Here is a 26,777-nt window from a genome sequence, read left to right as displayed (position 1 = left end):
GAAAAAGTGTTTTAAAAAGCATTAATACACCTATCTTGTATCATTTTTGTAGGAAAGGGGGGGTATGCCTATTCCAGGTTTAACCAGTACTTTTACATAAATTACCAGTCTTTAAAAAGATAATTTAATAATCCTACCATCTAAAAATTATCATAGTCAACAATTAATGTCAAGTTAAATTATTTTGATACGATCTTTAAGCAACATAAAAATGTTTAAGGCTGAATGTTTTATTTCACTTGAGTAGACATTAAAGGTGGCCTAGTAAATTGGAAAACTAAAAAGTCATTAATTAGCATTTAATAAAAAAACATGCTGTTCTTGAAGAAATTCTTCACAACTAAGAACTATATAAAAACTTAACATCAAACAATAACTACAAAGAGGAGATACTTTACAAGCCCAGTATTTTAGGGACTATGCCACACATATAAAACCCCAGGTGCCAACCCTTATATAACAAGACAAGCCATGTCACAATTGCAGAGGAGTTTCAGTTGTAAGATACTTGGACAGTAAGAAAGCAATCAAGCAAAAAACCAACTTCCCAGCTACCTAACAAATCAACAATTAAACGAAAGTAAACACTAAATAACAAAATCTAAATACAAGATGGACTTAGCTTGCATTTTAAAACTGAGGACAAGGAATTAGGATATAAGCAAAAAAAAATCAATACAAGTAACAAATATGAGTGCAAGAACAAAATAATCTGTAATAAAAAAAAAAGCCTGTTAATGTTCTAAGAGAGAACTTGAAATACCTAGCTGTTAAAAAAAAAAGTTAGAGTACACACCCAAATGCCCTAAAACTGACACCAGACCTCATTAATGAGCTTTTAAAAATTTTATTGTGTATGTATGGAAAACATTTTCATGTGGAGAATGACTGATTTTGTTTAAAAGAAGCAAGGGGTGGCAGAGTAATAACCCAAAGTCACTTAAAATATTTGCAAGAACTCTTTCAGGTTCTCTTTAACCTTAGATAGCTAAAGAATTATCTCAAGAAAACCCACCAAAAATATACATAATAAAAATTAAAATCTATAGCATAATACAAATTCTAATATAATAGATTACTATAGCTCTTTGCTAATATATGGTCAGAACAAATGGCATTCTTTACCTACAAACATTTGTGAATGATAGACTGATTTCAATTTTTATTTTTAATGGTTGATAAATTCCTGGCTTAAATTATGACCAAAACTAGGACAGGTCAAGAAGTACCCTTTAATAGTGTTCCTCTAAAACAAGATGGTCAAAATTAATGTTCTACTTTAGTTACTAGTATTGTATCAACACTAACCTCTTAGGTTTTGTTAATGTTCTATGATCATGTAAGATTTTAACTTAAGAGGAAGATTAGGATGTAAAAGACTCTGTACTTTTTTTGCAACCCCTCTGTAAACGAACCTAAAAAATAAGAGGTTGGAAAGAAATAAAAGCTCAATTTCTTAGGACCTTACTTTATACTAGCAAATGTGCTACACAAGAAAACTAATGTTTCCCATGGTTAGCTTAGCTGTCAGATTAGTTACTAAGTATATATAATAAAAACCTATCTTTGACTGTTTTGCTATAGTAGTTGCTCTGCATGCTGAGAATAAGTACCTTTCTAGAGAAACAACTTAATAAGGTTAGCCGTTTTTTAATTTTTGACAGACTGATAAAAGTAAAATATATTTTACATAATTATAAGTGTCTATGTATGAATTAAAAGAATTATTTAGATTTTTATTTGAGCAACAGATTCAGAGGTTTGTGGGAATAAGAAACAGAGAAAGGTCACCAACATAACAAAACTAAATACATTAAGTTGTGTCCAAAAACAGTAAAAAAAGTCAAAGCTCTGTAACTAACTCTTAGGTGTATAATCCACTTGCTTCAAATAATAGTTCAATTGTACATAACATATTAAGGTACTGTTTGGGGGGAAAAGAGCCTCAAAGAAGGAAACATTAAAAAAGGATATATTAATCATTACCTCAAATCAAAACAAGCAGCAACCTCTCCCTAAGCAATAAAGATTGCATGTGTCCTAATGAACCCAGGCTCCTAAATTACAAAAGATACATTTAAAAACTTTAAATATAATTCACTATAAACTTATACACTTTATTTGGTTCCCATTTTTACTGCCAAAAATTTCTTGCCATGGTATTTTGTGTCATGAAAGCCTGGTTGCCAGATTTTTTACATCTTCATTTGTAACAGAGGTAATAAACCATTTAATAAATACATAACTATATATAACAGTTATTTACTAAGGGTAGTTTAGTAAGATATACTAATCCTTTAACTAAAATTGTACTTCTGCAAATTTTCCTTTGTAAGAATTCCATTAATCCCAAGAAAAGAAAAACACTCAAGGGGCTTAGGAAATAATCATTTTAATCTATGTAAGCATAATTCATGCCCAAATTTATTAAATTCTGCCATTTTTTGCCTTCATAACATTTTTCATTGTCTTCATGAGCTCTGCACTACCTCAAAAAGTAACCTATCATTTAATGGTTTCAATCAGCATAAACAATCTAATTCTGTGATACCTGTTTAATACAGTACAATATATAATCAACATTGTATCACCTAGAATTGTCAAACTGTTCATGAAAGCCTAAAAAAACTCTAAAACAATTGAGCTATTTTATTTAACATGTAATAGATAGTTGTCATAAAGCAAAGCTTAAATATTTAGCTTTCTGGAACTAATGTATTTCCATAAGCTTTTTAATCTATAATTTTACAGATATAGTTTACCAAGGGAAACCAGATATAGATTTAGTTTCTCTTCATATTTAATTAAAATTTTTAACAGGGTGTAAGCTATAATTCAGATACAATTTAGCCATAACACCATACCAAGACCTTGTAAATAATCAGGGAAGAGATATTTAACATTATTGCTTAGTCTTACAAAATGGTGAATTTTAACCAAATTGATATCTCTACACTTTTCTTTATAATGTTTCCTATACTATTAAATGGTACTGCTTGGCAAGTAATACAGGTATTGATAAAATTTTTTTTCAATTGGTTGCAAATTCTGATTTGTTAATCAATGCATATATTTAACTACTTATTACACTACTTCAGAATTAATCCTCTTACAGAAAGTAACCGTCCCAAGTGGAAAAAACACTGCAGAGCTTTATCTTTTCCTTCAAGATTTTCAAGTATTATAGGAACAAAAATGCATGAAAAAACTAATTAAAAATTTGACATTTCATCTTGCTTTACTAATTATGAAATAATAGAAAGATGTGAACAAATATTACTTTACATTTTGCTGCTTAACATAATATTTACTAAGAACTACTCTATTCATGAGCTGTTTTCTAGCTTCTTCAAGTATGGGACACAACTACAGTTCTATTAGTGAGAAGAAATGAATATCAATCTTCAGTAACTCAAAAGAAAAATGGGAAGCACAAGATAAACTGACTTTGGCTTTTAAGAACCTAGACTGTTGACCCTGAAATGCCAGATTCTACAACAGCAAAACCAAAGATTAAACTAAAGATTACAGCAGCAAGCCATTATTTCACCACATATTAAGAAGTTTGAAAGAGGCAATAACTGGTTATTCCCTCTCAATTCATTCTGTTTTATCTTCTTTTTGTTTTTCCTGTTTTTTTGCTGCAGGCAGTTCAAGGCTTGCCCATTGCATAGGTTCAGCTTTTCTCATGGTGATCTCAATCTTTGTTGCAGTCATACTTACATAACTTCGCTTTACATCAATCACCTGCAACATCAAAGAGAATTAAAGTAAACCACAGGGGTGGTTTAATTAGTCTTAGGGGAAAATACTGGTCTTATCTATGTTAATCAAAAATCTAAGACTCTACTGCTATTTTTTAAAAATATTTTATTTATTTACTTTTAGAAAAAAGTGGAGGGAGGGAGGAGAGAAAAAGCAATGTATGGGAGATATATCAGCTGGTTGCCTCTCACATGACCCCAACTGGGGACTTGGCCAGCAACCCAGGCATATGCCCTGACTGGGAATCCAGCTGGTGACCTTTCGCTTTGCAGGCTGGTGCTCAATCCCCTGAACCACACCAGCCAGGGCTCTAATGCGATTTCTATACCTAGATTCCAACTTTTTGGTTAGAATAACCAGATTATATACTTATCTTGCATCAATTACTAAAATACTACCTTTTATTATATGAATGGTATTTTAAATTATAAGAAAAAATTCTGCAGGATTCATAATACTTACACCCCACAGTTTCACATTTTGATGAAATTCCTTTTCTCCTTCAAATACAATGTGCACATTTAACTGAAAAAGATATATATAGAAAGTTGAGTGATCAAGTCCAAATTGAAGGTTTATGATATAAAATGATTATAAAAATAAGAATATACTGATAACAAATCATTTAAGCTATTTTAACAAAGTGCCAATATTTTTTTAAGAAAAACAGTAATACGGAAAAAAATAACTTAGAGTGTTACATTGAGAAAAACTAAGTACCATATTATTTGATAAACCTTCTAAACTACCACAGTACCTCCAGAATGCTTCACAAAAAACTCTATATGTAGAAATTTCCATTTAAGATAGTTTCTGTGAAAGTAATTTCAAACTGTTTTTTTCGAATGGGAAAGACTGTAAGATCTCACCTTAAAATCAGCTCAAGAACAGTATTACATCAACATAAACAAAAAATGTAAGACAGTTCTTACTCAGGGATACTTAGTGTACTTACCAATGTACTGTTCGCGACTACCTGACTGAGCTCTGGACGTGAATTTTTAGCATACACTGAGATGGTGACTTCACCTCCAGTTTGATGCCAGTCATGTCTACATGCAACAACTTTTTTCCCCTGTAACATAAGACAGACTTTAGGGATTTACAAAGTGCCACATAACCTCTTGCGAAGGAGAATTTGACCCACCTAAATGAGAAAAAATTACCACGTGCAACAAAGCCCTTAATTTTTATAAGGGCAAACTTCAAAAATTTAAACAATATGTCATAATAAAAACATTTATAGTTTTATGATTTAAGAACATGAGAACACACTTATTCCTTCTATTTGATTTTTTTCTTTTAGGGCCATAGAATTAACATGCATTTAAAAAGGTAATTTAAGAACTCCTACAGTATTTGACTTATATTCTACAAACTGGAATTTGGGGGAAAAATAATTGACTGCTTACAACTATTTGTCATTGAATAATTATTTTCTCATAACAACATACAGAAAAATAATTTGTGGAAGTAGTCTCTTGATTACTATTATGGAAATAATTACTGTCTACCAATAGTATATTGCTGTATCAGCAACTACTTTTACAAAAGACAAACTGTGATTTGTTTTATATATGAGCATAAATTAGTCATATAATGCAGGAAACCGTGAGGCACTGTTGTTGTAAACATTAGTATTTACATTTTGGTACCATTATATTATCTGAATTTAAATTACTTTTTATCACTTACATTTTATTTTGCCCTTAGGCTACTGGCTTAGACACAATACTTGACAAATGCATGCATTAAAAAAATAAAAACATTTCACTGAAGGTTATAGTCTGAAAACTTTTCCATATAATAGAAAACAAATTTATTTTTTCAAACTAAACCTTTTAAACTCTTGGACCTTGGAGAAAATACCGGGAGATGTCACTTTTTTTTTGCTAATTAAATATTCCTAGTTTTGTGGTAGATGACTTATTCTGAGTGATATACAGCCTGAGGCAAAGGTAGGTTTACAGTTGTTAGTATGGAAAACAATACAATAATAAATAACAACACAAGAATAAATCCTGTTTCATTTACTCACAACTGTAAAATTACTTTTGCCCCACACTGTGTTTACAATCTCCAACAATGTTATTAAAAAGCAAAAACTATAGAATACTCAAATACAGAAGAAATGAATCCCTGCAGCAACTTGAAAATTTACAATTACCTTATAAGTTCAGAGGCATATACTGAAAAGGTTCATTGCCTTGGGTTTAATTTGTGTGCCAAGGGAGCACATGAATCAAATTTAATATATTATAAAATACATCAGTAATAGCTACCAAACACTTATTTAGCGATAAATTGCTTGCCTTCTTACAACTTAATGGGATTTGGGGAAATATTTGCAGAACCCCAAGTCTTTTTAAAAAGCTGTCCAGGGAAGAAGGAACTGATGCTTTCTTTTTCTGTTGATAAAATTCCCTGTAGCAAGCAGAAGCATTCAAAACAATTCCAACAAGTCTGCCATCTTCCTCTCTGGCCACCAGATGAAGTGTTTGTGCATCTGTAAATAGTTGAATGAACTGCTAAGAGGCCAAGAGAGAATCGGAGATCTAAACGTTCAATAATTCAAATAAGCGCAAAAGTGATTTCTGTTCCACAAAAAGTGGGAAAAACCCACGGAATTATAGAAAAACATGCTCTAATTTCTCCAGGCCTAAGTATTTCATAAAAATCCATATACTTGTATCAGTATACATAGTGACTATTTTGATCAAAGGGCTTGTTCTGGGAGCTTGACTGAGATTAATTTTAGTTTTTAGGCCCATCAAAACTCAGTATACTGTGAGGGAGAGACTTTTTTTTTTAAATCTAAGGACAGCATAATCTTAAATTTTTCAAACAACTCAGATAAAAACACATGAAAGTATAATTTTGAAAAGGTTACTTACAGCATCCTTTGCAGTCCACATGTGTTTTCCTGTTGTACAGCCCTCTTGGGCTAAGAATGTATTAAAATCGGAAGTTTTTCTTCTACAACAGCTCCAGTATTTCATCCTTTAAATTATACAGAAAAATTTCAGAAATAAAATCTCACAACCAATCAAGTCCAGAAGTATCATAGTGACAAGTGTGACTTTAAAAAGAAATCAATAACTGCACTTTTAATATCTTACACGTGTCTAAGTTGCCTAACAGTGCCTAACACGTGTCTAATTTTGCCTAAAATTATCAAAAGACTAATAATTTAAAAACCAGGATGCCATTTATTATAGCAATTTTGGAGCTCCTGAATAAAGATGCTTAAAACCACCACAACATTCCAAATCAGCTTTTCACCAAAAGCTCACATTCTCAGGTCCTCATGAAGCTACCAAAAAAGTGGTATGACCAAAAATTTTCCATCCTCACATTTTACTAACCCAAAATGTGAGAATATGCAAACAAACTAAAAAATAATGTCTGCACAACTGTGAAGGTCAATCCCAAAGGTGAAACCCACCACTATATACTTGAGAAAAATTTTAACACTAGTAGACAAAAATTACAGAACTTTGGGTTTGAATCCTGAAGATTTTAACACAGTACTGAGTTTCTATAAACTACAGGGTAATACAGAAGAGAGGCTCTCAACTGAGGGCTATAGAAAAGTATGGGTTTTCTTGGATGGCACACAATACTGCTGTCCTTCCTGCCCCAATGTTAAAAATTGTAAATGTCCTGCAATGCATAGACAGTCCTCCAAGCAAAAAAACCTACTCAGCCCAAATAGAGTATCACACTGAAATATAACAAAATAAGGAGAAACATGAGGTCTGAATCACAACAGCCACTTAACTGTAATACTGTTTCAGTTTCTCATGTGTAAAAAGGCAAAACCCACATTTTTAGATTATTGTGAAGACTACTACACAACAATCTAAATAAAATATCTAATTGCATTACATGACAAATAATATTTAAAAGCACATTAACTTTTCTAACCTCTACCAGACGGTTTGAATTAGTCATGTATAAGTTACCCTTCATGGCCCCCTGGCTGGCGTAGCTCACTGGCTTGAGTGCGGGCTGTGAACCAAAGTGTCGCAGGTTCGATTCCCAGTCAGGGCACATGCCTGGGTTGCAGGCCACAGCCCCCAGCAACCACACACTGATGTTTCTCTCTCTCTTTCTCCCTCCCTTCCCTCTCTAAAAATAAATAAATAAAATCTTTAAAAAAAAAGTTACCCTTCATGGAAAATAGGTACTCCAGAATGATATATACAGACTTCTTCTAGGCTCTGCAGACCCTGGTATGTCTAAAAGCAAAATTAAGAAAAAACATTACCTTCGAATGTCAATGTCACATTTCACACATATTGGTAGTATTGTTGATCTCTATGAACTATGAAAATGCTCAAGAAATAACATTACCTAGAACAGTCATAAATTCACCCCAGGCCATTCCAATAAGAAATAAAAAATGGTTCCCTTTTGAATATGCTTAAGTTTCAGTTCCCTATGAAAAAGGCAAATAGAAAAGTAGGCAATAGGATGTATTAAGATGCTTTCAGACTTTTGGGTATGAGGTCACATCTAAGCATATTTAGGTATTTAAATTTACAGAATATTAAAACCAAGAGATTAGTAATCTCAACAGAAATATAGTTACAGTATGATTTATGTGCATAATAAACTGTGTGGGCATTATGAATTGATATGGAAAGTCTAATAAGCAATTCTGGAAGTTCTAGAGTGATGAGTTCTTATCCCTATGAAGGGTAAAATGAGCTGCCGACCTATATATATATCCAGGATTTGTCTGGAAGATCCGGGCCCCATTGCTGCTGTAGGTGAAGGCTCTACAGATGAATTCACAAAAAATTATATTAATAAAACATAGTTGCAGCCAGTACTATATTTTCTCTTTTTTTGGTGTTTATTGCAACCACCTATAGAAAATAAAAATTCTGTATATTTACTTTTTTTGTAAATCCAAAGTATCGTGTGTGTGTATCTCCTAAAATATACCATAAGTACATGAAACTCAGTATGTTAGATTCTGAATTTATCACTGTTGCCCCCCAAACTTCCTACTTGTCTTCCCACCTTATTTGGTGGCACCACATCTACTCAATCTCCCTGTATGTGCTCTTTAACTCCTCTTCTCCCTCCACCTATATCTTGTATATCACAAAACTATCAATTTGACTTAAAAATTATCTGTCAGTTTAATTTGCTAACCTTCCTCATGATCACCAGCTGATTTCAGGCAATGAAACTATACTAACAGATTCTGATTCATGATCTAGAAGCAGATTTCTTAAATAGGACACAGAAAACAATGGAAAAGATGGACAAACTAGATATTACTAAAGAGCTTCTGTTTATCAAAAGCCATTAAAACAGTGAAAATGTATAATGTCTCTAACGAAGAACTTCAGCCAAAAAAAAAGTGTGTGTGTGTGTGTGTATATATATATATATATATATATATATATATATATATATAATTCCAAAATCAGTAAGAAAAAGCAAACTTAATAAATGAGTAGGTAAAAGATTTTGGACATTTTACAAAAGACAATACCCAAGTGGCCAATAAAAATACAGAAAAGTATTCAATTTCATCACCTGGAAAGTTAAATTAAAACCACAGTGGGAACACTATACACCCACCAGAATGACTAAAATATAAAAGACTGATATACCAAGTGTTACCCAGGTGTAGAAGAAATGAAATCAGCAATAAATTGGTGGCAGAAGTATAAATACAACAACTTTGGAAAACTATGTGGAAGTATCTGTTAAAACTGAACATACACATATTCTATAATCCAGCAATTCCAGTTCTAGTCATATCTCCAATAGAAATATATTCATCTGCCATGCCCAAAAGTCACGCCCAAAAATGTTCAGGCAGTATTAATCCAAAAAAGTTAAAGGGCAGTAGAAAGGGTAAATTGACTGTACATTCAAACAACTGCATATTTTAAAGCAATGAAATGAACAAGCTACAGCTATGTGTAACAAAGATAACTCGAACAAACATTTTCTTCAGCAAGGGTAACTGTCCTATAAATCTATTTACATTAAGCTCAAAACTAGGCAAAACTAATCTCTGCTGATAGAAAAAACGTGGTTACCTTTGGGGGAGGGAATAATGAGAGGAGGCATAAGGAGGGCACCGCTTTGAGTAAATCCCTTGAGCTATAACTTATATTTGTATGTTTTTAAGCATTATAGTTCAGTGAAAAAGATTAAAAGTTGTCTTTAATGGCCTCCATAAACTAAAGTCTAATTTTTTAAAAAAAGATTTTACTTATTTTTAGAGAAAGGGGAAGGGAGGGAGAAAGAGAGAGAAAGAAACATCAATCTGTTGGATTGGTTGGTTGCTTCTTGTATGCAGACCAAACCCGCACCCTAGGTATGTGCCCTGGTGGGTATCAAACCAGCGACCAAATTGGTGTCCTTCTGCTTTCTGGGAAGATGCCCAACAGCTGAGCCACACTGGTCATGACAGGCGAAAGTTTAACTTTTGAGCATTATAACAGCCTTTCAGGATCTGGCCCCTATTCACCTCTTTTAATCTGAACCTCACACTAGCAAATTCTGTACCATCATCAACTATTTATTGTTTTCTGTATGCCACTTGTATCACCTACCTCTGCTTGGGATATCCTTTCCTTTTTTTTTTCATTTACAGAATAGTCATGTGTGTTTCAAAATTCATCTGAGATACCTTCTCTCTGTGGATCTTCCTCCATTAACCTATCAACTTGCACTTACCCCAAGAATTAATCATTCTCTTTTATCTACTTCTACCTTTGTGAATACATTTATATTTCCATCCCTATGAGTAAGGTGATCTCAAACTTAACATGAGGGTAAACTACAAACCTATTCCCCCCAACCCTGTCTTCTTTCTTGATTACTGTCACCAGTCACCTAGATGCTGGAGTCACAACCCCCTTCCTTCACCTCCAGTTCATCAGCAAGTCCTGCTAATACTTCAAAATATCATTCATTCTACACATATTTGCCATGTGCCAGGTACTGTTCTAAGCATTCGAAATACAGCAAAGAGCAAAACAAATAAAATCATTTCCTTATAAACCTTATATGAGGTAAGGGAGGGAAGATGGGATGGATAATTATTAAAGTAAATATGCAAAATTAGTAGTGTGTTATAAGATGCTAAGTGCTATGGAGAAAAAAGAGAGTGGGTATGCTGGAGGATATGCAATTTTACATAGAGTAGGTAGCAAAAAGCCTCATTGAGATGTTTGATTACATACCACAGTTAATTTCAAAAACATACCCTCCAATCTCACTGCCTGGTCTTCCACAATAGCATCCTAACTGGTTTTCCTTTTTCAAATTTTACTCCTACCCCATTATATTTGCTACTTAGTAGCCAAAGACAAATTTCAAAACCCTCCCTTAAAACAGATAATAGCTTCCCATTATACTGAGAATAAAGCCCAAATACCTCATTGTTGCCTGTAAAAAACTCCATAATCTTGCCTACCTCTCTTTTTGCACTACTTACACACTTTTGACCAAGCCCCATTGACCTTTTGCATAATTCTTTGAAGAGACAAGCTCTAAAGCCTCTACACATACTTCTCCCAAGTCTACTCCAAGGGTTCCATAACTCATCTACTACATTATTCAGATTTTTGATTTAATGTCATCATGAAAGATTTCCCTAACATTCTGATTTAAAGCTTCACTCTATTTCCTTGTCTTCATAACCACCTGAATTCATTTTAATTACCTACTTGTTTTCCCCCTAATTATATCAGCTTCACAATAGAGATTTCTGCATTATTTAATAGTATGTTCCTAGCCCCTAAAACAACGTCTCACACACAGTTAAGTTCTCAGTAAATGCTGACTACATTAGAATTATTTAAGCCCAAGCTTCTGTGACATATGTTGCTCCTCAGAGATAGTCTCTTACCTGTGTTCGTAAGCCCTAGCTGATAGCATAATGCCCAACACCAATGTTTGTTGACTTGATTCTCTAAATTGCACTCACTTTTTTCAAAATTAAAATTTTATTTCTACGACTCAACACAGATTTTACAACATATACCTTTGAACACCCTCCATTTTTACATGAAGTCCCAATTTTAATTTCATCACTCTCTTCATCTGAAACAAAAAATCAAATGAGAAATATTAAAATATAACACTATATTGTAGTGCCACTCTTAAAAAGTAACCTTTTCCATAAAACAAATATTTACAAAGTAATCTAAATATAAAAAGCACTAACATTTTAAAATTAACTAATTTAAAATTAAAATCATTTTAAGTTTTCTTTGTGACCTTTCAGGTAATGTATTTAAAAAGTTACTAAGCCAATTATTGTGATTAGATTTTACCAATATCCCTAAAATGACATGACACACTTCCATTCTATAATACAGTTTTATATCCAATATCTTAATCTTGTGAAAGAGAAATTAAGAAAGGGTAGTTTTTTCCCATGGTATCAGGAATAAGTCAGAGAATATTGAGTATATTTTATCTCATGTACAATGAAACATTTACAATTATCAAAGAAATTTAACTCATTGTTAAATCACATATCCATTCTGGTATTACTGGCATTTAAAGAACAGAAATAAGTTCTTTCCTCCAATATGCTACTTTTTCATTATTATATTCGGTCACATATACAGTGCTTATCTCTAGTAGATAAATGATTAATTGTACAGAAAAAAAATTACAACCTAGAAAACAAAAATCTTACCTTTATTTTTTTCATTCCCTGATGATAGTTTAAGTTTATCAAGTGCTTGTTTAAGGGAAGCAGATACTTTTAATTCCAAATTTGTCATTGGTTCATCTGGGCTGGAGAATTTTGAAACTTTATTACCATCATTGATATACAAAAATATTTCTTTGTACTAAAAATAAATATACTTAAGTGTCTATTTATGGAAAGAAATCGAATGGTTTTGAGACAAGTTTTTCTTATTAGAAATATTAACATATCTAAAGTTTTAACAGAAAAGGTTCTGATATTAAAATATTAAGTCTCCCCGGCTGGCGTAGCTCAGTGGATTGAGCGCGGGCTGGGAACCAAAGTGTCCCAGGTTCGATTCCCAGCCAGGGTACATTCCTGGGTTGCAGGCCATAACCCCCAGCAACCGCACATTGATGACTCTCTCTCTCCCTCTCTCTCTCTCTCTCTCTCTCTCTCTCTCTCTCTCTCCCTCCCTCCCTTCCCTCTCTAAAAATAAATAAATAAAATCTTAAAAAAAAAAAAAATATTAAGTCTCAAATAATCATGCTACCACCAACATATTAAATTAATCAGTAAGGCTAATGGGAAGGAAATAAAGACTAGCAATCCAAGTTTGTCAAGATGAGTTATCTCCAACGAAGGGACCATGATGTACTTTTACAATCCATGCCTAAACAAAATGCTGAGCATATAATAAACAAGCAATACATATGTACTAAGTGAATCCATATTCCTGGTAGAGATAATTCACTTTGTGTGGACAGTGGTATATGCATCTCTAATAAATTCAGATACCACTGTATCACAAGGCAATTTCAGTAGACTTAAGAAAAACAGTAACAGCATCCCCTAACGATGCTACCAGTATGTATTGTATGATCTGTTTAAGGCCATTCAATAAATAAGAATATTAATAAAATAAAAAGAAATCCTGGAGGATTTCCAGCCAGATGGAGGCATAGGTAGACACACTGTGCCTGCTTGCACAACCAAAAGGACAACAACAATTTAAAAACAAAAGCAACCAGAGCTGACAGAAAATCAAACTGTATGGAAGTCTGACAAACAAGGAGTTAAAGAAGAAACATCATCTAAACCAGTAGGAGGGGTGGAGACAGGTAGCCAGGTGGAGAGGACTCACAGCAAGGTGGCAGCTGGAGGACCCCCAATGAGGCGGTGGCTGGTGGAGCAGGTGGTCCCACATTCATGTGCAAATAAACCAGGAGGAATAACTGGGGAGCGAGACAGACCATACAACCCAGAGCTCCAGTAAGGGGAAATAAAGCTTCAAACCTCTGATTGAAAACACCTGTGGGGGTTGAGGCATTAGCGGGAGAAACTCCCAGCCTCACACGGAGTGTTCATTGGAGAGACCCACAGGGTCCTAGAATGTACACAAACTCACCTACCTGGGAATCAGCACCAAAAGGGCCCACTTTACTTGTGGGTAGCGGGGGAAGAGATGAAAACCAGCAGAGAGAGGAGGAAGGACCATTGTTCCCTCCCTGACCCCTCCCCCATGTACAGGGTCACAACACAACACACCTACGTGGGTTGCCCTGCCCTAGGTGTGCACACCCCGCCATTAGGTGTAAACACCTAAGGCTCCACCTCTCACTACGTAACAGGTGCGTCAAAACAAAAAAAAAATGGCCCAAACAAAAGAACAGATCGAAACTATAGAAAAAATACAACTAAGCAACAAACAGATAGCCAACCTATCAGATGTGCAGTTCAAAACACTGGTAATCAGGATGCTCACAGAACTGGTTGAATACGGTCACAAATTAGACGAAAAAATGAAGGCTATGCTAAGTGAAATAAAGAAAAATGTACAGGGAACCAATAGTGACAGGAAGGAAAATGGAACTCAAATCAATGGTTTGGAGCAGAAGGAAGAAAGAAACATTCAACCAGAAAAGAATGAAGAAACAAGAATTCAAAAAAAATGAGTAGAGGCTTAGGAACCTCCAAGACATCTTTAAACATTCCAACATCCAAATCATAGGGGTGCCGAGCAAGAAATGGAAAACTTATTTGAACAAATAATGAAGTAAAACTTCCCCAATTTGGTAAGGGAAATGGACTTCCAGGAAGCTCAGAGAGTCCCAAAGAAATTGGACCCAAGGAAGCATACACCAAGGCACATCATAATTACATTAGCCAAGATAAAAGATAAGGAGAGAATCTTAAAAGGAGCAAAAGAAAAGGAGACGGTTACATACAAAAGAGTTCCCATAAGACTGTCAGCTTATTCCTCAAAAGAGACCTTGCATTCAAGAAGGGGCTGGAAAGAAGTATTCTAAGTCATGAAAGGCAAGGACTGATATCCAAGATTACTCTACCCAGCAAAACTTTCATTTAGAATGGAAAGGCAGATAAAGTGCTTGCCAGATAAGGTCAAGTTAAAGGAGTTCATCATCACCAAGCCCTTATTATGTGAAATGTTAAAAGGATTTATCTAAGAAAAAGAAGATAAAAATATGAACAGTAAAATGACAACAAACTCACAGTTATTAACAACCACACCTCATACAAAAACAAAAAAACAAACTAAGCAAACAACTGGAACAAGAACAGAATCACAGAAATGGAGATCACATCGAGGGTTATCAGCAGGGGAGGGGGAGAAAGGGGGAAAAGGTTCAGAGGATAAGTAGCATAAATGGTAGGTAAAAAATAGACAGGGGGAGGTTAAGAATAGTATAAGAAATGCAGAAGCTCAAGAACTTACATGTATGACCCATGGACATGAACTACAGGGAGAAATGTGGGTGGGAGAGAGTATGCAAGGGAGAGGGGAATAAAGGGGGAAAATGGGACAACTGTAATAGCATAATCAATAAAATATATTTAAAAATAGAAATCCTAGGTTATTTATTCTTCATCATTAAGGAGATAAATGATACAGGAGGCCATTAACAAAGGACATAAAAACCTATATCCTCATCTCTCTATAATACCACCGAATGAATTCAGGATAAAATATTTAATTTCTCTTACTTGCTCTTAAGTAAAATTAGTAGCATTCCATTGCTTAAAGAAAACAGTACCTTGTATCACCAATTATAGTATTACAATTACACTGTAATACTCAAGAAGGAGTCATGTCAGAATTCCTGTCTTTTTCTGATAATTATTTTTTGACTGGCAAATCAACCAGCAAGGCATTTGATAAAGTCTCTCATGATTATTAATGATTTGAACATGGAATAAAATCATTCTAAGTAGTTTGTTTAAATAAACATCAGAAAATCTCTCAGGATTCTTATCTTGGTCTGGAATTATTCAATATGCTGTAAATTAAGTAAGATCAATAAAGAAAAAAATTTAGAAAACCGTAAGTCCACAGTATGAATAAAATATCAATAGGAGCCATATTTGTGGCCAAAACACTGTTTTCTGGTTCCTGTATTTTGGTTCTAAAACAATTCCACACTCACATGCAACATGGAGACCTGATATAACAGTGGTACCCAATATGCATGTGTGGGAATGTCAAATTAAAAGAGTCTAGATGATCAAAATGTATGAAGAATCTGTATAATCCTATTGTAAATTTAACAAAACATATTTTAAAAGTATTTTAATAGATATGCTATCTAAATTAAATACATTAAAAGCTTATCAGTAATAATGAGATTAATAATCTTCAGTATCAGAAAGTAAAAGCTGAATCACTAGGCTTGTTCTAAGTGGCAAAATATGGATAAGTAAAAAAGAGAATTTAGCTCAATACAAGGGAACATTATATACTGATTTAGTAACAATATAATGGACCATTTTGAAATAAAAGGAAATTCTTTTTTTACTGGATTTGAAAAAGAACTAAACATTCCATTAAGAATGCCCTAGAAAATACTCAAGAAACAGTACAAGAACAGAAACGAAGACGTCTAAGTTTTTTCAACCCAAACTGATTCCCTGACAAGGACAATTCCATTACAGAATTTCACTATGCCACAGTGAAAGACAAAAGCCAAAGCACAGGACTGATGTGTGGTTCCCCAACCCTTTGACAATTATGATGGCACAGCGAGCAAGTCTGCAATGAATTTATTGTATACATGGCCTCAAGGTAAGGGAAAATAAAAATAAAAGATATATTTAAAGGAAAACCAAATGGTAACAAAGTTGGTGACCTGAATAATTGTTACAAACAGAATTATGCAACATCATAAAATACCAGGAACAAATGCTATTATTCAAATGTGACAAAAACATGCCAAGTGTAAAAAGTGTACCTTGGCCTCTTTATTGCTTCTACTGGTTTAGGGGCTTGTATGATGTGCTCCTGAAATTTGGGTTTCAATTCAGATAGTTCCTTCTTCTCAGTAGTCTTGACTTCAGGTTTGACTGGCTCAGGTGGCTTTTCACTATTATGTTTTCCTTTTGTACAGCCCTGTTAGTGAAAAGTATTAAGAGTTACCCTCTCATCTATTTCACATGCCATGATAGAAATGCTATTTTTAATTCTTTATTAATAAATCCTATTGTGTTTTCTTCACTTTTATCTCAAGGACTTACTTTAAAAACTAGTAAAAAGTCTCCAAACTCGCTGTATTTTTAAAGATTTTATTTATTTATTTTTAAAGAAGGGAGGGAGAAAGGGAAAAAAACATCAATATGTGACAGATACATTGATAGGTTGCCCCTCGCAGACCCCCAACTGGGGACCTGGTCTGCAACCCAGGCATGTGCCCTGACTGGGGATCAAACTGGCAGGCAACCTTTCGGTTCACAGGCTGGCACTCAGTCCACTGAGCCACACCAGCCAGAACATATTTGTTATATTTTTAAATGAGTTATTACGTGTGAATAATGCTTTAAAAAAAGCCTCTGAATAAAACTTCAAAAATATCTACTTAACTTTCTATTAAATGTACAGCACAAACTTCTTGTTTATAGGAAACAAATTCTAGAAAACATACAAAGAGAATTCTACAAATTATTCCCAAAATAGGGCCTCAATCTAATCCACAGTTCTGCACGAACTAGTTATATAACCTTAAGCAAGTTAGTTAATTTTTTTAAACCTCAGTTTTCAGTAAACGGAGATATGGCACTTAAGATAGTAAGAGAATTAAATAAGATAGACTACTTGGCACATCTGGCAGGTGGCAAACATTCAGTAAGTATCTTTTCCATATTCTATTGAGTCATACATACATTTTAACATCTCTGAAATCATAGGATCAATGATACATCACTCGATTACCAGTTTTAGTTTTCTTTCTTAAAAGTATACAAAATAATTGTACATTTCAATGGTATTTTAGATTTGGTAAAAATGTATTGTTCCTAACTGAAAATGCATTAACTTTTTGCCTACCACCTTCCATCTTCTAGATGTTCTTTTAGAACTGTTAACATCAAGAACAAACCAAAACTGGCAACTTGAAATTTTAATCTCTAAAATAGATAAATTCCTATTTTAAAGACTGTAGGAGGCAAGAGAGCTCCATTTTAAAAGAAAAGTATGATCTGCAAATTAAGAGGGACTAGTCTAAAATCAGATTCCTCAAATTTGGAGCTTCCCAGAATATGTACTTTTAGGAGATAATATAGAAAAAAATTAATGCTTACCACGATGCTTAAAAAATCAGAGAAATCAGTTGTTCTTCTCTTACAGCAAGACCAACCCTATAAAACACAAGAGGAAAAATACTGAAAATTGTATTTGCATGAAAACCACAACCCAGTGAAATGCTCTACTTGCACTTATCTTCTTGAATCCAGAAGTGACTTGCATATATATATGTATTCTACAGTTTTGAAATGGTGTAAAATGATTCATCTTACCAAATGAAATGTTTTTAGTTCTTAGTTTTAAAAAAAAACTAACAATGTTAGAAGTGATGTGTATTATGATCTATTATGAAAAGAAACACCTTTTAAAACAGGGAAACAAAAACCCCATCTGTTTTTAAAAATAGTACTTGATTGCCCTGGCCAGTGGCTCAGCTGGTTAGAGTGCCATCCCCATGAAACAAAAGGTCATGGGTTTGATTATAGTCAGGGCACACACTGAGGGTGCAAGTTCAATCCCCAGTCAGAGCACACACAGGGGGCAACCAATCTGTGCCTGTGTCTCTCTCTAAAATCAATGAAACATATCCTTAGGTGAGGATTTTTTTAAAAAGCACTTAATTTTTAAAAGTTAAAGATAATAATCATAATAACTTAGTTTCTAAATATTCTAGCTGTTCCTCAAAAAAAGTTCTATTTTTAGAACACAGATTAATTAATGTAGCAGCCTTAGCATTGCTAGATCTTTGAAGGTTAAATAATCTTTTCAGTCAGAAGCATAAAAAAATAAAAATTGTTATGCACTGTGTAATTTCTGAACAAAACATCAACTGGCTTATCAAAAAATGCCTTTAAGTTTAATTCCACTGGAGTACAGGAAATAAGGAAATAAAAAGGCAGCACTCTCAAGACTTCGGAAGTCTGAAATATAGAGTAAGGGCCGGCTTTGCATACAACCGTCTGTGTCTCACTGTTTTCCCAATATACTGTTTAAAGATTTTGGTAGTGAGTTATTTTCACAATATACACTTAAAAGGTTTTTTTGAAGAAAATTTAAAATATAATTCAAAATTCCCTTTATTTTGAAATTTAATTCTTTACTCTAAATTGAGATACAGGTTGGCATTTGGGATGGATAAATTTAAATATGTGTATAAGGTCACTATTATTTCTTAAGGAGGACTGTCCTTTTCTCTAAATATGCCTCTTCTAATTTGAATATTAATTTTTTTTATTTTGTTAACGCAATGTTTAACTTCTTATTGGTCAAACAGAAAACTGGCAACAGTAAACACTATACTGATTTACATATTTTGTTTAAAATCCAGTGAGCTGTGAAATCCAATAGTCTTGGAAAGTCTAGGTTTTTAAGAAATGTTTATTGAGACAACAATAAACAGCAGGATTGGAGAAGAAAGAAATAGATACTTTAAAGTAAAATCATTAAGATTAATTAATCAGAATAATTAACAGTTATGTAGTAAAAAAAAGAGTGATGGACTGAACAACTGGAAAGTTAAGTGATGTAATTACTAGCAGCAGCAAAGTTGAAAGGCAGGCTATTTCTGGAATAAGAATCCACTTTAGAAACTGGTGTGTGATTGCCAATGACACAAATAAATGGCAATATGCTGTAGAAGCCATAAAGGTAACATTTAAGGATAGGGATGAATTAACAAAAAGAGAGAAACAGAAAGTCAGAGACTGAGAAGCACAGCATGACTATGGTTAAGACAAGAAAAAACATCACAGGAAAAGAAAAAAAAAACGCATAAAATAGGAAAAATAAACAGAATGGCAGTCCAGGAAAGATAAAAATCACCCCACCCCTAGAAAAAAAAATATATTCCCACTGAATCACAGTTTCTATCCATATAGGTTTTCAAAAAGGCTAAAAAGATATGAGAAGTCAAGTCTCAACTTGCCCTATTGAATGTTTGGTTCATTTCCCTCACTTAGAACTAACCAGCCTGGCTGGTGTAGCTCAGTGGATTGAGTGCAGGCTGCGAACCAAAGTGTCGCAGGTTCAATTCCCAGTCAGGGTACATGCCTGGGTTGCAGGCCATGACCCCCAGCAACCGCACATTGATGTTTCTCTCTCTTTCTCTCTCTCTCTTTCTCCCTCCCTTCCCTCTCTAAAAATAAATAAATAAAATCTTAAAAAAATTAATGTTTAAAAAAAAGTTTGCCAAAAAAAAAAAAAAAGAACTAACTAGAATAGCATTAACTCGATGTTTGCTTATACACCTTTGTTTTGGGTTGGCTACCTAACAGATAAATGCCAGAAAACACCCAACTACTTTCTGAAAGGTATAGTTAAAAATTCAAAGGGCACTGACAAGATATTTAAGCATGTAATTAAACTGTTAATGTTCCCATGTAGAAGTAGCAATAGCTAAAACCAGGGCAGCCATGCTGCAACATTTTAAAATCTACAATGGGAAATGTACCATATTACCATAAATTGTAAAAGGTCAATAACCCCACGATGAAAAACCTGGGTAAACAACATTCTGTTATTTCACTACCTCTCCAGAACATCAAAGTACACGTGGGAAACAGGTGGCAACTCTTTCCTGCTTACTTCCGTGCTAGACTTATTTGTACATGGGGACTTCTGGCCAAGATGGAGGCATAGGTAGATACACTTTGCCTCCTCGCACAACCAAAAGGAGGACAACAAATTTAAAAATAAAAAATAACCAGAACTGCCAGAAAACCAAACTATATGAAAGTCTGACAACCAAGGAATTAAAGAAGAAACATTCATTAAGATTGGTGGGAGGGCAGAGACAGGCAGCCATGGTGGAGAGGACATATAGCAAGGTGGCTGGAGGACCCCGTTGAGGGAGGCAGTGTCTGGTGGTCCCATATTTGAGTGCAGATAAACTGGGAGGAACAATTGGGGAGTGAGATGGACCACGCAACTCAGGGTTCCAGCATAGGAAAATAAAGCCTCGAAACTTCTGGCTATAAAACTCTGTGGGCATCGCAGCAGCAGGAGAAACTCCCAGCCCCACAGGAGAGTTTGTTAGAGAGACACCCAGGGTCCTAGAACATACACCAACCCTTCTACCCAGAAATCAGCACCAGAAGGGCCCAATATGTTTGTGGGTAGTGGGGGAAGTGACTGAAAGCCAGACAAGAGCCAAGCAAGTGGCACTGTTCCGTCTCTGACCCCTCCCCCACATATAGGATCAGAACACAGTGAAGTGGGTTGCCCTGCCCTGGTGAATACCTTCTGTTCTACCCCATAACAGGTGCACCGAGACAAAGAAATATGGCACAAATGAAAGACCAAAATTCCAAAAATAGAACTAAGTGATGAAGAGATAACCAACCTATCAGATGCACAATTCAAAACAATGTTAATCAGGATGTTCACAGAAATGATAGAATGCAGACACAAAATAGAGGAAAAAGGGCTATGCAAAGCGAAATAAAGAAAAATATACAGGGAACCAACAGTAAGGGGAAGGAAACTAGAGCCTAAGTCAAGGATCTGGAGCAGAAGGAAGAAATAAACATTCAACCAGAACAGAATGAAGAAACAAAAATTCAAAAAAATGAGGAGACGCTTAGGAACTTCTGGGATAACTTTAATCATAGGGGTGCCAGAAGGAGAAGAGTAAGATCAAGAAAATGAAAACTTATTTGAACAAATAATGAAGGAGAACTTCACCAATCTGGCAAAGGAAATAGACTTCCAGGAAGTCCAGGAAGCTTAGAGAGTCCCAAAGAAGTTGAACCCAGGGAAGCACACACCAAGGCACATCATAATTACATTAGCCAATTTTAAAGGTAAGAAGAGAATCTTAAAAGCAGCAAGAGAAAAGGGACAGTTCCACACAAATGAGTTCCCATAAGACTGTCAGCTGATTTCTCAAGAGTCCTTGCATTCAAGAAGGCGCTGGAAATATTCCAAGTCATGAAAGGCAAGGACCTACATCCCAGATTGCTCTATCCAGCAAAGCTTTCATTTAGAATGGAAGGGCAGATAAAGTGCTTGCCAGATAAGATCAAGTTAAAGGAGTTCATCATCACCAAGCCCTTATTATGTGAAATGTTAAAGGGATTTATCTAAGAAAAAGAAGATAAAAATATTAACAGGAAAATGACAACAAACTCACAACTATCAACAAATGAACTTAAAAAAAATATGAACTAAGCAAACAACTAGAACAGGAACAGAATCTCAGAAATGGATATCACATGGTGGGTTATCAGCAGGGAGGGGGAAAATTGGGGAAAATGTACAGGGAATAAGCAACATAAATTGTAGGCACAAAACAGACAGAGGGAGGTTAAGAACAGTATAGGAAATGGAGAAGCCCAAGAACTTACATGTACTTACATGTACAAGGACATGAACTAAGGGGAGGATGAGGGAAGGATGTTGGTAGGAGGAGAGGTTTGCTGGGCAGAGGGGAATAAAACAGAGAAGACAAATGTAATAGCATAATCAAAATATACTTAAAAAATAAAATAAACATACATGTATGTCCTGAGATTGGCACTATTTAGTGTTTATATCAATCTTCCCTAAAATTCAGAGCTGCTCTTACTAGACAGCAGCTGCCTGACAGATTGAGATTAGGATTCAAAACAACTGCTTTCATTTCTCCTCAAAATTAGTAAAGTGAAGAAATTAGAGGTACAGAAAATGAGGAGTTGTGATAGAAATAATACAATTTTATAAGTGGAAAAGACCTGTACATGCATTTAGTGGAGTGCTTGCTCAAATCACCTGAAAATGGTCATTAAGAAAGCAGAGAGTCACAAAAGATGAGAAAACAAAGATTTGGTATTACACTTCGGAATTCACATTACAAATATAAAGAGACGGAAATATATCAAGTTCCTACCTTTAATGCATCATGAAAGACTGGAACACCTGGGTGGTAGGTGCAAGCATCTGGTCAAAAAGAAGAAGAAAAAATACCAGTTTATAATAAAAAATAACATTATTTCCTTCAGGCAATAATATTTAACCTTCTTTCCAAATTCAGGTAATACTTTTCCTTAAAAATTCATTAATGCTCAAGTATGATGCATGGTAAACAATGCTTAATATAACACTGTATTAAAATAGTAATAAAGTTCTGTTCAAGAGTATCATAGCTATAGATAGAAAAAATACAGAATAATCCAAGTGTAACAAGTTATATTCTGTATTCCTGTTAGTTGTAGTAAAATATATTAAGTACCAAAACTTTATTCTCCAAAATTTTGACTGTCATCTTTCAATTCTGTTTTTATAAAAATACTATCAAACTAAAAGTGTCCTTATGTGTATTGGTCCATAAGATTAAAGAGATTCCTGAAAAAGGTATTTTATGAGAAAAGGTTCAAAATTTTGAAAGCTGATACAATATCTAACTGTCAGTTTAACTTCTGGGAATTAACTTCTGTTAATTCCCAGATACAAACCTCATTAAAAAGAAGTTGTTCTACAGTCTTTTTTCATTGATGGTTATTCTGTATTTCCTTATACCCTTATTCATTACACCACTAATTTTTACCTTACTCTTTCATGAAAATGGGCTCATTACACTTTGCAACATAGAGTATTAAGTTTTTAAAAATTAGATTAATAGACACACTTATTCCCTGGCTGAGGGAACCATAAGCTTAGAAAAAAAACAGGTCAGCTCCACACCTGTGTAATTTTCTTATAAGGCTGCTTTGCTCAACCTTCATGTCTGCTTAGATTTCAAGTGTTACAACCTCAAATTCCCAGTGCTACCATAAAATGATTACTTGCTAGTACTTAAGGGAATCTCCTATCCATTCATTAACAGCCATTATGGTTTCCTAACTTAGTAACCAGGTGTTACCCAGACAATGTGCTAGCACATCAAACAAGAAAGTTTCAAGTATTCTCATGGCACAGTAAGTAAACCCATGGATTAGAAAGAAGTTACTAATTAAGGGTAGTAATGGAATTAAGGGTTAACGAAGGAGGTTCCAAATAGAAGTGAATATGCAGAGGGATATGAAATTGAGAGGGGAATCACAGTAGAGAAAAGAAAGAGTACTTTTAAATAACAAATTTACAAAGGCCAAGGGCATAAAATGCATAATGTAAAGCAGAGTAAGAGGTGTCATCATAATAACGGTCAGTTTTGGCAGAATGGCGGTGGCAGTGAGTCAGGTTTTAGTCAGGCAACTAGTATGAACAAAATTGGAAAATCACTGCTTTCAAAAGTAAGTAACAGACAGATGGATAATGTCCTGTATAGCTTTTCTGTATCAGGTTTACCAGCTTTTCTCAAAGAAGTATTTGGTGGAGAAGCTATAACATGGCAGTGGTTAAGAGCCATGGGCTTTTAACACTAAATCTGACCCTTGCTCAAATCTGGTTCTGCCTCTTGGTAGCTGTTTCAATTTCCTCACACACCACTTTGTGGATTAAATAAAGTATTGTTTGTGAATTGATGCAATTTGCAGAATATTGCTTAATATAAGCAAGCTACCGATCAGGTGTTCTTTAAACACTCATTTAGCTGTGTTTCAAACTAAAATGTGCTATCAGCTTAGAAGGGAGGCTTGTTAGTTAATACATGTAAAACTTCTCCCATTGCACAGAACTTTCACCTAAGTCCAGTCTGCCCTTGGCTCTTGTCTTCTCCCTATCTTCATTTTCTTAGCTTTCCATTCTATCAACCAACTTAGTAAAGTATTCATTCTTAGTACCTAAAACAAGCCCCATTTTTCTAAAGTAAATATAGTTTGAGCAGCAACCTTATTGGTGCTCCCAGGCGAATCCGATACTGTCCATCACACAATCCTTGAGACTATCTACTCCTGGGGCTTTCCAGTGACCCATCCCCCATCTCTTTCCTAGGGCTGTACCAATGACACATACAGGGCTGACTTCCAAAAACATGGCTGTATCTCCTCTTAATTTAGGCCGATATATAACACCCTATAAACATACTGTCTGGTACAACAAAATCAGCCTTTCCCGTTTCACTGATGCTAAGGAAGAATATGTGCAGAGACTAAGTTTACTTTTTTACAGAGGCAATGGTTTTATTTTAAGTGATGTCACTAATTCACCTGGGCACCAAGATAAGTAGTTCAGACATCTCAGAGGTCAGAAAGATTTTAAAAGGCAACGAATTTAATCTTCACAATGTGTAATCATGTTGCTACCATGCTGAACTCAGCTTCTCTGAATAATACATACTTTGCAGGGTTGCTGTGAATGAGATAATGTAACAATGTCTAATATCTGGCACACAGAAGATCCACACTAAACGATAACTGAATTTGAGAAAGTGCTGTCACGTCCTGCAATATTCAAAGAATAGACTTACTTTTTTGTCCAAGTCACTAATAAAAATTGATGTTCATTGATCATTTCCTATTTTTCATGTAGCCTAGTCACTAACTTTCATTTTACGTCTGTAACTCTACATTTTGGTGTGGTAGACAATTCAATCCCTTTATCCATACGATGGCATCTAATTAAAATAGGAAGGCCTTACGCCCTTGCCCGGGAGGCTCAGCTGGTTGGAGCATCACAAGGAAAGGCTGCGGTTCCATTCCCGGTCAGGGCACACACCTAGGTTGCGGGTTTGAGGGAGGCAACCAATCGATCTTGACATCTCTCTCCTTCAGCAATGAAAACATGTCCTCAGGTGAGTATAAAATCATAAGAAATAGGAAGGCCATAGCAAAAACACCCAACACAAATGCAGCGGTGCCACCACTCCCCTCCTGGGTCTAATAAAACTTAACAGCATGAAGATACAGAATAATTTCTCTAGCCAACTACACTTCTTAAAACAGTAACTTTGTAACGGTGCGTCTACCAAACACTGCCACAGCAGGCTATCGGACAAATAAATTCCTATACAAATACAACAAGGCTGCCCCTAAATGTTAGAGTAACCTGCCTACTGCCCAACCCTGCTGTCTCGGTACGTCCCTCTGCTTCTCTCTCACACACTTACACACACACTCACACACTCACGGCAAATCACTCGCCAAGCGAGACCACTAGCACCTGGTTGACTTTTTGAGTCCCCAAATAGACGGGTTGGGGAGAAAGATGTTCTGAATTCCAGGCGAATGAGAGACCGCGGACGGCCGGGGGACACGTGGGGCCACCATGAAGCCGGTCAGCGGGCTCGAGGGGCGGCAGAGAGAGGCGGCAGTGAGAGGCGTCAGAGGCGGTTGCCGGGGCGCCCGGCCGGAGGCCCCGCGCACAGCAGAGACAGCTGCCAGGGTGGCCGGAAGGGCCCCGGGGGGGGGGGGGGCGGCGCACAGGAGCCTCGCGGGGGGACCCCGGCCCCCAGTCGGGCCCACGGGCGTCCCCGCAGGAGGCGGCGGAGAGGGGAGGGCAGGCTGGCAGTGCGTTTCTCTTACCATCGGAATTGGTCTCGGGATCGAAGCGCTGACCGCAGCCCCGGTTGTAGCACAGGAGGGCCATTTCCCCCCACCAATACAAGTCAGGCCCAAACAACCGGACCCGCAAGACAGTGCGTTTACGACTCTCCCCCGTTACCACAGTTCTGCTCGCTGAGCGGCAGCCGGCTTCCGGAAACGGCCGCTTTTGCTTCAGGAACCTTCGCGAATTATCTGGTCGCGCAGGCGCAGAAAAGCTGGGAAGAGGCGGGGGAAGAGTCAGGAGGCGGGGCAATCAGCGGGCCGCCGAGGGTCAGACACAAGCACCTGGCGTCGGGGCCGGAGGTGGAGGACCGGGTTTACCTGGAAAACTTTGGAGGCCGAAAGCGGAGGTATCCGATGGGGAGTCCTATTCACTCCCCAGACGTTCGCCGCTCCTTATCGG

General features: G+C 35.7%; 1 protein-coding gene across 1 annotated transcript; it reads right to left on the bottom strand.

Annotated features, from left to right (window-relative positions):
- Positions 1 to 831: 831 nt before the first annotated feature.
- Positions 832 to 26,565, bottom strand: CHORDC1 (cysteine and histidine rich domain containing 1). Its single transcript, XM_028516009.2, has 11 exons — positions 26,354 to 26,565; positions 22,843 to 22,892; positions 18,035 to 18,091; positions 16,693 to 16,850; positions 12,452 to 12,552; positions 11,789 to 11,847; positions 7,936 to 8,006; positions 6,660 to 6,765; positions 4,721 to 4,840; positions 4,228 to 4,290; positions 832 to 3,747 (listed from the first exon to the last, which is right to left on the bottom strand). Exons 1-11 carry the CDS (start codon positions 26,415 to 26,417, stop codon positions 3,601 to 3,603), a joined length of 996 nt encoding a protein of 331 aa, XP_028371810.1. The 5' UTR covers positions 26,418 to 26,565; the 3' UTR covers positions 832 to 3,600.
- Between the last annotated feature and the right edge of the window lie 212 nt (positions 26,566 to 26,777).

This window comes from Phyllostomus discolor, chromosome 6, assembly GCF_004126475.2.
Source record: "Phyllostomus discolor isolate MPI-MPIP mPhyDis1 chromosome 6, mPhyDis1.pri.v3, whole genome shotgun sequence".
In the NCBI taxonomy this organism is placed as follows: Eukaryota; Metazoa; Chordata; class Mammalia; order Chiroptera; family Phyllostomidae; genus Phyllostomus; species Phyllostomus discolor.
The sequence above is the reverse complement of the archived record's forward strand: the minus strand, read 5'-3'. Positions and strand labels throughout refer to the sequence as shown.